Source organism: Marmota monax, unplaced genomic scaffold, assembly GCF_021218885.2.
Source record: "Marmota monax isolate L192 unplaced genomic scaffold, Marmota_monax_Labrador192_F-V1.1 WCK01_AAM20220418_F8-fsc00001, whole genome shotgun sequence".
Classification (NCBI taxonomy): Eukaryota; Metazoa; Chordata; class Mammalia; order Rodentia; family Sciuridae; genus Marmota; species Marmota monax.
In genome coordinates this window covers 50,273,770-50,291,082 of record NW_026693777.1, presented here as the reverse complement: position 1 = coordinate 50,291,082, position 17,313 = coordinate 50,273,770, and the positions used below count along the sequence as shown (strand labels likewise).

Sequence of the window (17,313 nt, the reverse complement as noted above, 5' to 3'; positions counted from 1 at the left end):
ACATAGATGTGTAGTAACTTTGCCACCAGTCACTGAATTTATCTGGACATGTTATTGCTCTTAAGTGGTGAGGCAATCAAGAGTCATAGTTGGTTGCTGAGAATAATGGCCATGAAAAATGAATCCATGTGCTTTCAGATCCCTTCTCTTGCTTAAGTGAAACAGGAAGAGAAAATCATGCAGCACATTCACTTAGAAGGCTCCCATAGAGCCTGAGTAGTATGTCAGAGATGAGATGCATGAAAGGGATCTATAGGGATCCTGGCATGTGGATTATGAGAAGGCATTCATGAGAACTCTTGAGTGAGGTCATCGATGGGCTTTGAGAAACAGCTTCAACAGAGCTTTCAGTTTTTCTTTCAGCCATTAGCCTATATATATATATGAAATAAGATCAATGTTGGGATAAGCAAGACTGGGTTAGAATAATAATTTTTCCACCATTTCATTATATAACATTAGGCAGATCATCACATCTTCAAACCTCGACTTTTTAATTGTGAAAGTGGGAATAATAGCGACTACCACCTGGTGTTGTTGAGATGAATAACTGAGATAACATTATGGACAAAGCATAATTTTATTTCCTCCTTCATCTCATCTTTGTTTCTTCTTTAGGAAAACAGGCCTCTATTTAGAAATTAGGATATTTTTCTTAGATTTGAAAGTTAATGTCTCCCCATCACTTGTTTCTTGTTTTCCTGTCCCCTCACCCCCTCTCTTACTTATCTTGTTAAAAAAGACCCATGAGAAGCTACTGTGTTCTTAATTTACCTCTGCTTGCACACTAATCTAATGTTAAATCTTTCCCCCTCATTTAAGCCCCTGGATTCATGGTATCTGCAAAGAGATAGTGACACAGCTTTTGAGGCCACAAATAATTATTAGGTATCAGTTGCAGGTCACTAGAAGCCATCAAAGATTGTGAATTTTATACAAATTATATGGCTTCTGTCATTCTACTGAGGTTATAATATAATTTTTTGGCAGTTTTATCTGTAAAATGATATTGGAGGGCAGAAAACCAGTCTGGAGTTTGTGAGTCCAATTCCAGGGATATCTCATTAGTTCTAAACTGCCTTGGAGAAGCTAGGGACAGTTTTTTAAAAATTTAATTTTTTATTGGTGCATTATAATTATATATAATGGTAGGATTTATTATTGGATATATAAATGGACACAATATAACAATTTGGTCAATATACTTCTCCAATATTTCCCCTTCTCCATCCCTCCTCCTTCCCCAAGGTCACCTTCCTCTACTCTACTGGTCTCCCTTCACTTTTCATAGGACTCCCACCACTCCTGCCCTTTTATTTTCCTTTTTCCTCTTTAGTTTCCACATAAAGAAAGCATACAGCCCTTGTTTATGAGTTTGGTTTATCTTGCTTAACATAATATTCTCAGGTTTGTCTATTTCTCTGCAAATAGACATAATTTTATGTTTCTCTGTCACTAAATAAAACATCATATATATAAAATATTTTCCCTATCCATTCATCAGTTGACAGATATCTAGGCTGTTCTATAGTTTGGCTATTGTGAATTATATCAATGTAAACATGGGTATGCATGTATTGCTATAGTATGATAACTTTAATTCTTTAGGACAAATACCAAGGAGTGGTATAATTGAGTCATATGATGGTTCCTTTCCTGGACTTTCCAGGAACCTCCAAACTGATTTCTATAGTGGTTGCTGTAATTTACAATCTCACCAACAGTGTTCATATTCTCTCCAGCATTTGTTATTGTTTGTATTCTTGATTACTGCCATTCTAATAGGAGTGAGATGAAATCTCAGTGTAGTTTTGATTTGCATTTCCTTAATACTAAAGATGTTGAACATCTTTTATATATTTGTTGGTCATTTGCATTTCTTCTTTTGAGAAGTGTCTGCTTAGTTCATTTGCCTATTTATTAATTGGGATATTTGTTTTATGGTTTTTTTTTTTAGTTTTTTATATACTCTTGATATAAATCCTCTGTTGGAAGAGTAGCTGGCAAAGATTTTCTCCCATTCTGAAGGTTCTGCACATTCTTGTTTACTTTACTGTGGCTTTTTAATTTCATGCTATCTCATTTGTTAATAAGCTTTCTTTTGTATTTCCAATATATTATTTCTTGAGCTTTAAGAGTCCTATTGATGAAGTTGTTACCTGCACCTTTATGTTGGAGTGTTGACCCTATATTTTCTTATAGGTGTTGCATAGTTTCTGATCCAATTCCTGGGTCTTTGATCTATTTCTTAATGTCTTGTAATGCTTCCTTTATTATTATTTTTTTAAATTATTTATTTATTTATTTTAATTAGGTCTATATGACAGAAGAATGCATTTTGATTCATTGTACACAAATGGAGCACAACTTTTCATTTTTCTGGTTGTACATAATGGGGTGTTGCACTATATGTGCAGTCATACATGTACATAGGGTAATGATGTCTATCTCATTCCACCATCTTTCCTGCTCCCATGCCCACTTCTCTCCTTTCCTTCCCCTTTGTCCAATCAAAGTTCTTCCATTTTTTCCCATGCCCCCCCATTATGGATTAGCATCCATTTATCAGAGAGAAGATTAAGCCTTTAGTTTTGGGGGATTGCCCTTCTTGGCTTAGCATGATATTCTCCAACTCCATCCATTTACCTGCAAATGCCATAATTTTATTCTCTTTTAATACTTAATAATATTCCATTGTGTATATATACCACAATTTCTTTATCCATTCATCTATTGAAGGGCATCTAGGTTGCTTCCACATTTAGTTATTGTGAATTGAGCTGCTATGAACATTGATATGACTGTTTCACCATAGTATGCTGATTTTAAGTCCTTTGGGTATAGACTGAGGAAGTGGGATGGCTGGGTCAAATGGTGTTTCTATTCCAAGTTTTCCAAGGAATCTCCATACTGCTTTCCAGAGTGGTTGCACCAATTTGCAGTGCCACCAGCAATGTATGAGTGCACCTTTTCCCCCACATCTTCACCAGCACTTACTGTTGCTTTGTATTATTGATAATTGCCATTCTGACCGGAGTGAGATGAAATATTTAAGTAGTTTTGATTTGCATTTCCCTAATTACTAGAGACGTTGAACATTTTTTTATGCATTTGTTGACTGATCTTTGATCCATTTTGAGTTTGTTTTTGTGCAGGTTGAGGGTGAGAGGTAAGGACCTAGGGAAGGGAAGTTTAGACCAAATTTGTAGGTTGAAGTTTTTGATGATTATTTAGACATGAAGGTTGATGTAGAAATAGAAATCAAATATTCTCAGGGACTCCATGAGAATTGTTTGCAATGCAAATATCTCAATGTTTGACTTATTGTAAATAAGTAATAAATTGTAGCTATTTTTATTATGCTGTATGATTTGGAGTGGTATCACTAGAGAAATGGGAATTCTCAACAAAAATAGGAAAAAGACAAGCAACACAATGGAAAAATAGGGCAAATAAAATAGCTACTATGTGTTGCACACTCACCATATGTCAGGCATTTTCAGAGTATTTTGTCCACATTTAGTCATTTAATCATAACAATAATCGTATAAGGTAGGTCACAACACTGTTCCTTTTTTTAAAATTTTTTCTTTTTCTTTTTTTTTTTTTTGTGGTGCTAGCTCTGAACTCAATGCCTTGGGCATGTGAGGCAAGCACTCTACCAACTGAGCTATATCCCCAGCCTATTCCTTTTTTACAGAAAAAAACAAAAAAAACAACAACAACAAAAAAAAACCTTGGACTTGAGAAAAGTAAGGTATTTTCTTAAGGTAACCAGACAATATGAGGAAGGACCAATTCCAGATCCTGAGCAAAAGAACATTACAAGGCACTAAGAAACATTTTGGGGAAAAAAATTTAGTCTCAGTATCAAAGACACATAAATTATAATTAACACCATATTTTATTTTCAAATTTCAAACATTGAAAAAAAGGCAAAATGTGAGTAGTAATTAACATTTGAACACTGCTGATAAAAAGTATAAATTCAAGCATTTTTCAGAGCAATTTGACAGTTTGCATCAATGAAGACATGTTCAAACCAGCAGTGTCACTTCTGAGGAAGTAATTAGGACATGCACAAAGATTAAGCAATACAGATCATTGTCATATTATTTATATAACAGGACAAATAAAAATAATTCAGTATTTATAAATGGAAAATCATTCAGCTGGATCCATATCATATATTATTATGCATTAATTAAGACTATTTTGAAGAGTAAGTGATGATGTGTGGAAAATATTCTTAATGCTATTAAGTACAGAGAGCAGGATCTGAAGCAGTATGATTAGTGTGACCCCAGGTAAGTTTTGGGGTGAAGATACACACACAAAAAAGGTTGAAAGACACATTCCAAATTATGAATAGTGGTTGTCCTTAGATAGTAAGATTTTGTGCAATTTTTATTTCTTTTTAGTACTTTTTAAATTTTCTAAAAATTTTACAATGAACATTACAAACATTATAAAAAATGTTCTAAATCCTTGATTAAAAATAATGAAACCATAAAGATGATGTTATAAAATTACCTAGTGAATTTGGTCCATCTAGGTAAAAATGGCAGACAGGAGAAGCCCAAGGAGTGGGTCTTGAGAGTAGGGAGACAGAGGAAGAAAAAAAGGTAAAGAGGGGAGGGATCCAGGGAGAGAGAAAAAGAACACCTTCAGTGCAGGTTTGTAAAAGCTAGAATATAACTATAAGAGTTAATGAGATCACCAAAGAAGGAATCTAGAAAGAAGAAGGCTGAGGATTTTAGGGAATGGGAGAAGTCAAAGATAGTATGATGCTCCAGAGTAGTCAGGAGCAGAAGAGAAGGAAATCAGAAGATGAGTGCTTCCCAAGAACAAAGAATGGCAAGTTTCTCCCGGAGAAGACATTAGGGAAATTTAGATGGCAAATGCAATTCAGTCCTGAAATTAAATTCACCTTGGGAAGCAGAATTTTGGTGGACTAGTGAAGCCAGGAGCCAGATGGCAGGGATGAGGCTGAGAGTATGACTGACAGGAAGTGGAGGTGGGCAGAGGAGACCAGGCATCCTGCTAGTAATCCTCAATGTTCCCACTGTCTCCCATGTGCTTAATTCATCTTTCACATTAGTGCATGCAAATCAGACAGTTGTCATTTTTTCCCCCATCTTAGCTAGGACCCTTTTGTGAACTCTTCATTTTATAAAAGGCCCTTTCTGTTGAAAAGGCAATTTCCAGTAAGAATGTTTTGAGTTTACCTAGTGACTAATACAGCTTTCCTCTGTAATTGCTGTCAATGAGGAAATCCATATTCTTCTAATTCTACTCCAAGTGTGTAGCAGTCCAGGAAGGTTTGAATATTTTCTCTGGATTTAGTCTGTAAGAGGCCCCAGTTTATCAGAATTATATGGATATAGGAAGACCATAGTTCTGAGTCTCTGAAGAAAGTTTAAAAAACAAACAAACAAACACTAAACAAAACTTAAAACAATTAAATGGAGACTTAATTTATATTTATGTCGCGGTTATGAAGTACATGCACTATCGCACTGGTGACATCCCTTAACCATGAACTGACACCAGGCCGGCTTCTTTGAGCTCCTTTTTCCTAAGGTGTAGTACTCCCTGTTGCAATCCCACAGCACCATCTGGTGGATGACCCAAGAAGCTAAACTTTTGAATTTAGAATTTTCTAACAAAAACAAAATAACTGTTCTGTCCAAAACAAGTAAAACTACCAAAGAAGGATCTGTTGTTCCATAAGAATCAGTTCTCATCCTCTTGCATGACTACCCAGTTAGGAAACCAGATGAAAATGAGAACAACAGAAGATGAATCTTTTAAATCTTAGTGTCGTGCTTGATACCAAATAGTAGAACTGTGGGTCTGCCTGGAATCAAAGTGGGATGAAAAGAATCTAGATCTGCATCTGAGATCTACAGATCTGGAGAGCAAAGCTTAGATCTCATGCCAAAGTTATGTCACTAAAAGTCACTTTTTTTTTTTTTTTTTGTAACAGGGAATTGAAGACAGGGGTGCTTAACCACTGAGCCACATCCCCAGCCCATTTTTGTATTTTATTTAGAGACAGAGTCTTGCAGAGTTGCTTAGGGCCTCATTAAGATGCTGAAGCAGGCTTTGAACTCATGATCCTCCGCCTCAGCCTCCTGGACGTGCTCCACTGCGCCTGGCAAAAGTCACACTCTTTAGGGGGATTGGGAAGTTTTATATATTGTCTTTCTTTCTTCCCTTTAGCTGTAGGTTGGGCAATTCTTAGCCAAGCTTTTGAAGATACTGAGAAATGGCATATTTATGTGATTTAAAACCCACCCTATACTGGTTCATGACCAATTTTATTTATCTTATTTTTTATGTTCATTTCTTTATTTATCTTTAAATGAATTTAAGAATAAAAGTGTGAGAGAATATTTTGGTAAAAGACAACCAATATGATTTGCCATTTTGAAATGCTAAAATTACTTCTACAAGTTGGGTGTGTTCCCAAAAAGTAAGCTAAATGACAGTCACCTGCTGACTATTACTATTACAAAGAGTCACTATATCTTTCCTAAAGAGTCACAAAGAATAGATGGATTTTTTACAAGGAAATAGACTTTTTTGTGTGTTTTTTTCTTTTTTCTTTTATTAGAACTTTATAGTTATATGTAGTCATGATCAATTTTTAAAAAGACTGTTTTCACACACATGCTGAATGAGTAAGACTCAGGGTGTACCAATGAAACCAACTAACCATTTTATTCTCCAAATGGCTAGTTCTCTTCACTGGGATAAATCCTTCTCTTACTCCTGAATAAAACTTGGACTAGGAGCTGGGGTTGTGGCTCAGTGGTTTAGCGCTTGCGTGGCATGTGTGAGGCACTGGGTTCCATCCTCCGCACCATATAAAAATAAATAGTGTCTGTGAGTGGTGACAGTATCATTTTTTAAATACTTGTGCTTCCTGAAGGAGGTAAGACTGAGTAAAGTATCTGCACATAGTCAGTCTATTTGTCCATTGTCACTTATTTTATGTAAAGGAACATGAACCACTGTTTGGGTTTTTTTTTCTGTTAATCTCCTCAAAAAGTAATATGCCAATAACAGGGTTATCTGAAGAAATACAGAAAATTATATTCTTAGAATCCGCCCAGGTATCAGAATCAAAGAAGCTGAGATAAATAAATCATTTTGAAAATATGTTAGAAATAACAGAGGATGGTCAGCCTGTTTGGTTTATTCATTCTTCCTGTAGGCCCACATGCATCGTCCTTGTCCTCAGTGGATTTAAGAACTATGACAATGTATGTTTACGGTGCCTTTGTCTAGTATGAGATAATTGTGTTTATATGGTTTTGTCTCTGTGCCTTCTATTCTGTACCACGAGTCTACCTGTCTGTTTTGGTGCCAATACCATGCCATTTTTGTTACTACAGCCCTGTAGTATAATTTAAGCTCTGGTATTGTGATGCTTCCTGCTTCACTTTTCTTCTAAAGATTGCTTTGGCTATTCTGGGTCTTTTACTTTTCCAAATAAATTTCATGAGTATTTTTTCTATTTCTATGAAGAACATCATTGGAATTTTAGTAGGAATTGCATTAAATCTTTCTAGCTCTTTGGGCTGGTATTGTGGCTCAGTGGTAGAGTGCTTGTCTAGCATGTGCGGGGCCTTAGGTTCGATCCTCAGCACCACATAAAAATAAATAAATAAATAAATAAAGATATTGTGTCCAATGACAACTAAAAAATAAATATTAAAAAAATATTTCTAGCTCTTTTGGTAATATGGCCATTTTGACAATATTATTTCTGCCTATCCAAGAACACGGGAGGTCTTTCCATTTTCTAAGGTCTTCTTCAATTTCTTTCTTTAGTGTTCTGTAGTTTTTATTGTAGAGGTCTTTCACCTCTTTTGTTAGAGTTGATTCCCAAATATTTTATTTTTTTATTTGAGGCTATTGTGAATTGGGTAATTTTCCTAATTTCTTTTTCAGTTGATTCATCACTTATATATAGGACAATAGTTGATTTATGGGTGTTATTTTTATATTCTGCTACCTTTCTGAATTTACTTCGGAGCTCTAGAAGTTTTCTTGTGGAGTTTTTTGGGTCTTCTAAGTACAGAATCATGTCATTGGCAAACAGGGATAGTTTTTGAATTCTTCTTTTCCTGTAGAAAAGATAGCCTCTTCAACAAATGGTGCTAGGAAAGATGGAAATCCATATGTAGCAAAATGAAATTAAATCCCCATCTCTTACCCTGCACAAAACTCAACTCAAAGTGGATCAAGGACATAGGCATTAGACCAGAGACCCTGCACCTAATAGAAGAAAGAGTAGTCTCAAATCTTCATCATGTTGACTTAGGAACCAACTTTCTTAACAAGAAAGTACAAGCAGTAAAATCAAGAATCAACAAATGGGATGGAATCAAACTAAAAAAGCTTCTTCAAAGCAAAGGAAACAATAAAGTATGTGAAGAGAGAGCCTACAGAATGGGAGAAAAATCTTTGCCACCTGCACCTCAGATAGACCATTAATCTCTAAGATATATAAAGAACTCAAAAAATTTAACACACACACACACACACACACACACACAAAAAAAAACCTTAGTCAATAAATGAGCAAAGGAAGTGTTCAACATTTCTAGTGGCTAGTGGTTAGAGAAATGCAAAATGAAAACCATACTGAGATGTAATCTCACTCCAGTCAGAATGGAAATGATCAAGAATACAAGTAACAATAAATGTTGGTGAGGATGTGGGGAAAAAGATACACTCATACATTGCTGGTGGGACTGAAAATTGGTGCATCTGGAAAGCAGTATGGAGATTTCTCAGAAAATTTGGAATGGAACCACCATTTGACCCAGTTATCGCACTCCTTGGTGTACACCCCAAGTACTTAAAATCAGCATACTATAGTAACATGGCCACATCAATGTTTATAGTAGCTCAATTTACAATAGCTAAACTATGGAACCAGCCTAGGTACCCTTCAACAGATGAATGGATAAAGAAAACGTGGTTTATGTACACAATGGGATATTACTCAGCCATAAAGAGAAATGAAATTATGGCATTTGCTGGTAAATGGATGGAATTGGAGACTATCATGAATAGTGAAATAAGCCAATCTCCCCAAACGAAAACTCTGATATTCGGATGCTAACTCACAGTAAGGATGGGTATGGAAAAATAGAAATACTTTGGATTAGACTAAAGGGAATGAAGGGAAAGGAGAGGAGTTGGGAGTAGGAAAGTTAGTAGAATGAATCAGACATTACTTTTCTATGTTCATATATATTCATATATGAATACATGACCAATGTAATTCCACATCATGTACAACAAGATATATGGGAAGTTGTACTCCATATATGTATAATATGTCAAAATATATTCTACTGTTATGTATTAAAAAACATAAAAAAGCTACTACGACAGAAAAAGGATAGGATTTTTATAAAGCAAAAAGGGACTTCAAAGATCAGCTGGTGGGGCTGGGGTTGTGGCCCAGCAGCAGAGCACTCGCCTAGCACATGTGAGGCACTGGGTTCGAGCCTCAGCACCACATAAAAATAAATAAACAAAATAAAGGTATTGTGTCCAACTACAACTAAAAAAAATATTTTAAAAAAGATATCAGTCAGTGCATTGTCTTGGTAAGCAAGGACCTTGCCACGAAGTGGCTTGTTCAGGGTCACAAAGATGGTAGCATAATTGGAACTTGAACTCAGATCTGAGTCTTTGCACAGAATTCTTGTAAATATCCTTATTCTCTTTGCTCTCTCACTGGAAGTGCAATTTTGTTTTTCTTATTTATTTACAACTGAATCTCTTGTCTCTCTCATTATTTCCTCATCTTCACCCCTTAACATCTTCAACCTTAAGAAAAAATAAAATTACAAAAATTGTTCTCTGATATAATTTCTGATTTTGATTTTATTTTTAATTGGATCATGAACATATAAGATTAAAAACAAAATGAATTACCTTTTTGTAGAATGTAACATGACTTCTCTTGGTTCAACTGGAGGATATATCTCCAAGGGTACTTTGTAGATCTTAGTATATGAGCACTGGCTAGGAAAGAAAGACTATATTTCCAAAAAATGACTCAAGCAATCATTTTTCATTCAATGACTATAAAAACATGCCTTACTATGGGGATTCATGGTAGATTTCACTTCAATAAAATCCAAGTTAATTTCTTAAAGTAAAAATATAGATGTGTTTCAGGGAAACAAGTATTTATTCAACAAGTATTTTTAAGTCCCTTGTAAGTCCCTTATGAATTTGTCACTATGACAAGCTGCTGTAGAGAAAACTAAAGGGACAGTATAAAATGGCAATCTAAATATAGACCAAATGTTTTCTTTTGGTGAGAAGGTTGTGTATTTACAGGTATTCTTAACTGAGTTTTACAAGCACACATTCTTGCAAAAGTGTTTATAGAGAAATAATTCCCTTAAATAAAAGTCACATTAATTATGGAATGAGAATATCTGAGATTCCATGAGATGATTATCAATATCAGTATAAGAAACACTGTTACGGGTTCTATAATTTACTGTTTATCAGCTCTATGAATTCTGTAAGATGGGAATGGGTTGCCTTTTAATTAAACGTGATATCCTTTCCAAGACAATACAAGGCATAAAATCTTGCTTCCAAGTTAATGCCATTAAACCATTCCACAAAGACAGTTATCTCTTCTTGCCTCATATTTCCCTTGTAGTAATTGTTTCCAGTGTTGGTTTTAAAATTCTGAGACCCAAGATGCTTTCCCTGGTATTTAATTTTCCATGCACTCCCTTAAACTTATCACATTTTTTCTTTACTATTCTGAGAGCATAGCTGACATTTTTAATAGTATTCTTATGCATATTAAACTGATATCAAGTGTCTTCTTCATCCCTCAATTCTTCAGGCTATACAAAAGTTCTTTTTTGCCCCCTCATAAGATTTATTGACTCAATCTTTAAATCATTCTAATGACTCTAAGTCATTGTTATGAAACTCAGTCCATTATATTTTTATATTCAAGGCCCTAAATTTGACACCATACTCCAGCCAAATCAAGAATGTTGTTATATGTGGTGGGGAGATAAATTTATAGTCTGTACTGTAAACACAAGCTCTTGTTTTTACATAATAGCAGCAGATTTTCTAACTCATGTAATTTTGAGATGCTGGTGGATGCCTCCACCCCTTATTTATTTTAACATGTAAAAATTAGCCTCTTCCCAGTAAAAGCTTCTCAGAAAGGTACCCAGTAAGAACTTTAATATCTTCTGGTAATGATAGCATCACCAGATTTTGATTTTAATGCTTATTAGAGAAATTCATTGGTGGGATTTCAAAGATGGCCATGATTGTACTTACCACTGCTTTATAATAATAGCAATGCCAGGGCAAAAAGGGTGACTAGAGAAAGGGATATTCCAAAGCCCCTATTTTTACCAGCAACTCATCCCTCATGTTTGGAATAGGTTTGGAAAGTTATCTTTTTTTCTTCTGAAATATGCGATACAAACACGAGACCTCAAATTCCATCTTCTTGTCAGGTACTATGTTAAGATCTCCTGCATTGAATTCAAGAGATAGTATATAAATATTTGTCATATCATTAGTCATGACAGTCTATTTTGATTAAAATGTGGGCCAAAATACCTGTCTTGGGACCAAAATTTGTGTTTGGAAATCTTTAGATATAAAACTGAATATTATTTTTCTCATTGATTTATATGAAATATGAAGTATTCCTCATTATTTCTCTCTGAAGAGAGCTGTAAATCTATTGCTGCCTTTTGTTCAATTACCAATTAATATTCTGGAAGTATTTTAACTTTATATAATCTTACCTGATTGGAAATTTGTTATAATTTTTTTTGTATCTCTTCTCACAGCCTGCCACATATTAGAATGCCGCAATGGAATGGCCCAAGATGTCATAAGTACTATTGGGCAGGCTTTTGAACTCCGGTTTAAACAGTACTTGAAAAATCCTTCTTTGAATACTTCTTGTGAAAGGTCAGCCAAGAGTTCTGTGATTATTTGACTTGCTTTCTATTTTAAAAATTAATATATTTTAAAATTGTCTAAGGAAATTAGTAATTATTTTCTTATAATTAGGTGCAGTTTCAGTACAAAATTATAGTGACATTTTCTATTTTCTTCCATTCATATTTATAAAGATATCTCCTCTTGTTTTGTAACAAGATTATAGGAGACAATAAAAGTAATAAACAATCAGCCCTGTTTCTCTAGTGTAACAGAAAGCTGTGAATTACATACAATTATAAAATAATAAACATCAACAAGTTCTTTGGATTTTTTTAAACCCCAGATCTCTTATGTAAAAACAAGAACCAAGAACAAAATAATAAGAATCAAATGTCTACTATAGAACTTCTTGCTTGCTAATTTGCGGTATAAATAGATCAGCTTTCACTAAATTGTGGCAGCGGGTGGAACAGGACATGACCCAATGATCTCGTTGTACTATCTAAAGCACAGAAAGTTCAGAATGAAAGCTGAACTCTTTTAGGTCTCTTAGACTCCACCATGTATGGAATGCAGCAAAGCCTCTGGCTTGCAAACACTAGGCTTGGAGATGTCCCTTAATGAGGTAGTCTAGGGTAGCAAATGAGAACCCTTACCAGAAGCCTTGATGCTGAATTCCAGAATAGCACATTGGTCTTAGTGCTATCATTTTGTTTTATGTATAATGAACTCAACAAAACTTTGTGAGTTGTCAGTAGAATCTGCTTGTTCCAAATAGTCTTGATATATTCTTTTTTATAACAAATTTTTATTACTTCTAATTTGAAAGAAAAGTCTATTTGTTTCTTCTTTACCCTGTTTCAGTTTTAAAACCAATTGCATGTTTATATAAATGTACCCACTTACTACATATGGTTCTAATATTTCCTTATGAGTCCCATATATTTGTCTGGATCTGTGAAGACAAGATAGCTAGCCATAGTGTTCTTAGTCTTTTTCCATCTTAGTTTAATAAACTGGGCCAGGTCTTCTACCCAAAGAACAATATCTAAATTTTCCTTGAGCAAAACATTTCCAAAATGCAACAATTGAAGCCTGCTGGAGATACCCAGAAAGCCTTTGCATTTTATGACAAAAATGCCTTATATTTAGAGAGTTTATTATCCCTGAGGGGAGACACAAAGCATCACCCTTGGCACTTTTTTTTTTTTTTTTTTTTTGCTTACTCCACTTTGATTGTCTACAAAAACTAAACAACTCAACCATCTGGTTGCTTCCATCCAGATGTTTGCTATCACGTAGCACAGCTATACACTTAAAACACAAATGCAAAGGTTTTCAGGATGATTTGCTTGGTTCTACTCCCTTTGCATCCTTTACATCACTTGAATTCCTGCCCAACCTCTTAGGGTTTCTTTTCTTTCTTTCTTTCTTTTTTTTTTCCTTTACAGTGAGGAGGTGCATATTGATGGTCTTTCAGAAGAGAGAGAAGATCATGAATACTACAATGAAATCCCAGGGAAGCAGCCACCTGCAGGTGGCATTTCAGATGTGCGGATCAAAGTTCAAACTACAGAACAAATGGCTTATTGCCCAATACGCTGTGAAAAGTTATGCTATTTAGTAAGTAATGTTTTATTGTTATGGAACCAGCAGCGTAACTATGGCCCTATCACTACAGCATTTCATTTGAGGGTTTCCAAATGCCAATTTAGGGAAAGTCTTATCTTTTTCAAATGGTTGGTGGGAGAGTGAATCATAGTCAGAGCCTGTACCAGATCATTTTTACTCCCAGTCCACCAACCACAGCCTCAGCAGTCTCATATCTCACTTCACTGGAAAGACCAGGCCATCCAACATATTATCCTCAATTTCACCCTTTCCCATCCCCAAGTCTTCCTGTGTTCTCTTTGCTTCTCTTTCTTAGCAACTGTCTCCAAAGCTAATTTTCCTCCTGTATTCTTGATCCAAATCTCTTCAATCTACCCTTGTCCTGTCCATTAATTTCTGTCTCAGTATTTATCCTCTGTCAGTTCTTTCTCTTCTGCAAATAAACTTGGACTCCTACAATCCAACTAATAATGTCCTACCTCTTTCTTACCTTCCTTTCACTCACAAACTTCCGGAAAGAATTGCCTCTGTCTTTGCTTTCCTATCTACATTATACTGTTAGGATTTGAACTCTGCTTGACAACTTGAAAGAAATTACTTTTACAATGATAATCTGCTTTAATTTTAAATCTGTTTTCCTCTCTGTATTTTGCATTTGTCTACAGCATTTGGCATGTTGGCTACCTCTTCTTTTTTAGAGATCTCTTATCTTAGCTTTCAAAGCCCTTCCATCTTGTCATTTTTTCCCCACATTTCTAGTTACTGCCTGTCTACCTTTCTGCTTGCCTGCCTACCTACCTTCCTTTCTCCAACATTTTATTATGAATGTTTCAAATGTACAGAAAAGTTAAAAGAACTATATAGTGAACACTCACATAATCAACATCTGGTTTCTACAATTCACATTTTACTGTATTTGCTTTATCACATGTTGCCGTTTATCGTTCATTGATCCATCTTATTATGAACACATTTCAAAGCAAGTTGTATCTTCTTTTCATCTCTTATTTTCTTCTATCGTCTCTCCTGAAAATCCCAGCCCCACCTTTCTACAACGTAAGCACTCTTTGAGGCTCTGCCCTCGGCTCTCATCTTACCTCTAGCAGGCCACCTGTGCACATACTTCCTCCACCTTCTGTCTTCAGCCCTTATTTACCTCTCCAGCTGTAATGCCAAGTTGTATTACCAAGCTTATTTATATAAAAGTTGAATTTGGCATTTTCTCCTCGACTTCAAACTCAATTCTTGCACTGATTTATTCATATTTATTATGGCATTGCAACTTTTTCATGAATCCATTGTCTTTTGTTTTTATCACATTTTTGGTTCCATATTGACTTTGTTTTCAAGACAAGATTACTCCCATGAAAATGTCTTTTGAAGCTACTTAAAACTTTTTCATTCCTGTTATCCTTTTAAATTCTGGTCCTCTCTTGCCTAGATGGTTCTGAAAGCTCCTTTCCTGTCTCCAGACTCATTCCTCAAACCCTCCTACACAGTATTGCCAGATAAATATTTCTTTTTAAAAAATATTTTTTAGTTGTAGGTGAACACAATATATTAATTTTTTTATGTGGTGCTGAGGATCGAACCCAGTGCCTCACACATGTGAGGCAAATGCTCTGCCACTAGCCACAACCCTAGCCCTCCAGATAAATCTTTCTAAAGCATAGAAATTACCCTTCTCAAAGGCATTAGTTGATCCCCATTCCATTGCTGAAGGCAGCTACATATATAGGAATGATTGAAGCCCTTTTATTGGGTGAGATTTTTAAGAATAAGTTTGCTTGGTTAAAAACCTCAGTAGAATAGGGTTCCAGTCTGTCAATTCAAAGTTAGGTGGAATGTTGGCTGCATGGCCCTTGTTTATACAATGTCCTGAAAGTCACTTTCTGTCTGAGACTTTAAGTCCTAAAATGTGAACTCCCAAACAGAAAAGGAAGCACAGAGGACACAGGACATTAGCAGTCTTTATGATCACCCCCCTACACGATCAGACCCACCTCTCTAACTCCAAAGCAATACTATGAAAAGAGTATGCTCTCCCCATCCAGAATCTCAGTTTCTGACCTGACATTTCTTGTGTTAGAAAGTGAAGTTACCTATTATATTCCTCTGGGAGTATTATAAGTATTTTTTCTTTTTAAAATTTATGCATGTGTACATAAATGTTTCACCATTTAAATGCACCAATAAAAATGTGGAAAGAAGAGAGCAAAAGAAAAAGAGAAAAAAAATAATGTTTCACAATTTGATTTTCATTTAGCCTGGAAACTCCAAGTGCAGCAGTGTATATGAGAACTGTCTGGAACAAAGCAGGGCAATAGGTAGGTACAGAGTCTTTTCCCATCTGCTACCTCCTGATCCCTTTTAAGTCATATGAATGTGTGTGGCCCTTGCTCTTAAAATCTTTATGGAAAAGTCGTGTATATATAACTAAACACACAATCCTTTTTTCTGAAGTCTTCCCAGAGAGGCCCAGAATGCACAGATGTATTACTAGAAAGGCTTGTGGTTCCCTCTTGTTCTTGTGTGATCCATCATGCTGATGATTTTGCAATATGGAGTCTATCACTTCTCTGGCATTATGAAAACTTTTTTTTCTGGAACGGTGCTGTCTCTGCTCAAAACTCAAGGGATTTTCATTTCAAAGACCAAACAGTAAACTAATATTATGAAAACTGCCTGTCAAATTCTTTAGGATTAAGATAAAACCTTTGTTCCAGGTTGGCAAAGGAAACAAAAGGGTACTTGAAATGTGAGAGTACCAATTAGGGGCCCATCTGCTCCATACTTACCAGGGTACTACATGTTTTTGTTTTATTTATTTGTCTATTTATTTATTTATTTTAGGGTACTACATGTTTTATTGCTGTGTGTGATCATTAATGTTAGGCAAAACTTGTTCACAATGCAAACAGGACATCAGCCGTCAGATTGGAAATACATTTTCATAAAACAAGTTATATTGCCAGTTAGTCCTTTCATTCTTAAAGTTGTATAAAATATTTATATGGGAAGGAAAGTTTTGCAGCTTTAGAGGGGGAGATGACTGAACAGTATAAATAATGCAGTGGAGGACAGAATTGGATAACCAGATCTAAAGCTAAGGCAGTATTTTAATGTATTTAAAAACATGACTCCTGATTAAAATATCATGGCATTCTTCAAGATTACTTAAAACTCTAAACATAATAATAGGAGATTGCCATCTACAAAGTAGTCACTTCAAGGATATATTTTATATTTATATTTCCTATGCAATTATGCCAGTGCAATCTATTAATTTTATTATTTTTACACAGTGGAGGGACATATGAGGATTTATTGTTTCTAGTGTAACTGATTATCACTCTCTTCCATCCTAAAAAAAAAAAAAAAGGAATAATAAGGGCTGGGGTTGTGGCTCAGAGGTAGAGTTCTTGCCTAGCATGCATGAGGCACTGGGTTCAATCCTTAGCACCACATAACAACAAAATAAAGATATTGTGTTCACCTATAACAAACAAACAAATAAATAAATAAAGGCATAGTAAGCTAAGGCAGTATTTTAACTTATTTAAAAACATGACTCCTGATTAAAATATCATGGCATTCTTCAAGATTACTTAAAACTCTAAACAGATTCTTAATAATATGACTAATCAAGCTAATAATTGTAAATGTGAATGTCTTTTTAAAATTATGCTAAGATCTGTAATTCCTCCTACCCTCTTTCTTTTC

General features: G+C 35.0%; 1 protein-coding gene across 1 annotated transcript in view; it reads left to right on the top strand.

The window, feature by feature from the left end:
- Positions 1-17,313, top strand: part of Shc4 (SHC adaptor protein 4) — a 140,887-nt gene that overhangs the window by 86,583 nt on the left and 36,991 nt on the right. Inside the window, exons 7-9 of the mRNA XM_046460733.2 lie at positions 11,883-12,006; positions 13,431-13,602; positions 15,857-15,917. Of these exons, the coding sequence (XP_046316689.2) occupies positions 11,883-12,006; positions 13,431-13,602; positions 15,857-15,917 (357 nt within the window). The remainder of the gene's footprint in view (positions 1-11,882; positions 12,007-13,430; positions 13,603-15,856; positions 15,918-17,313) is intronic.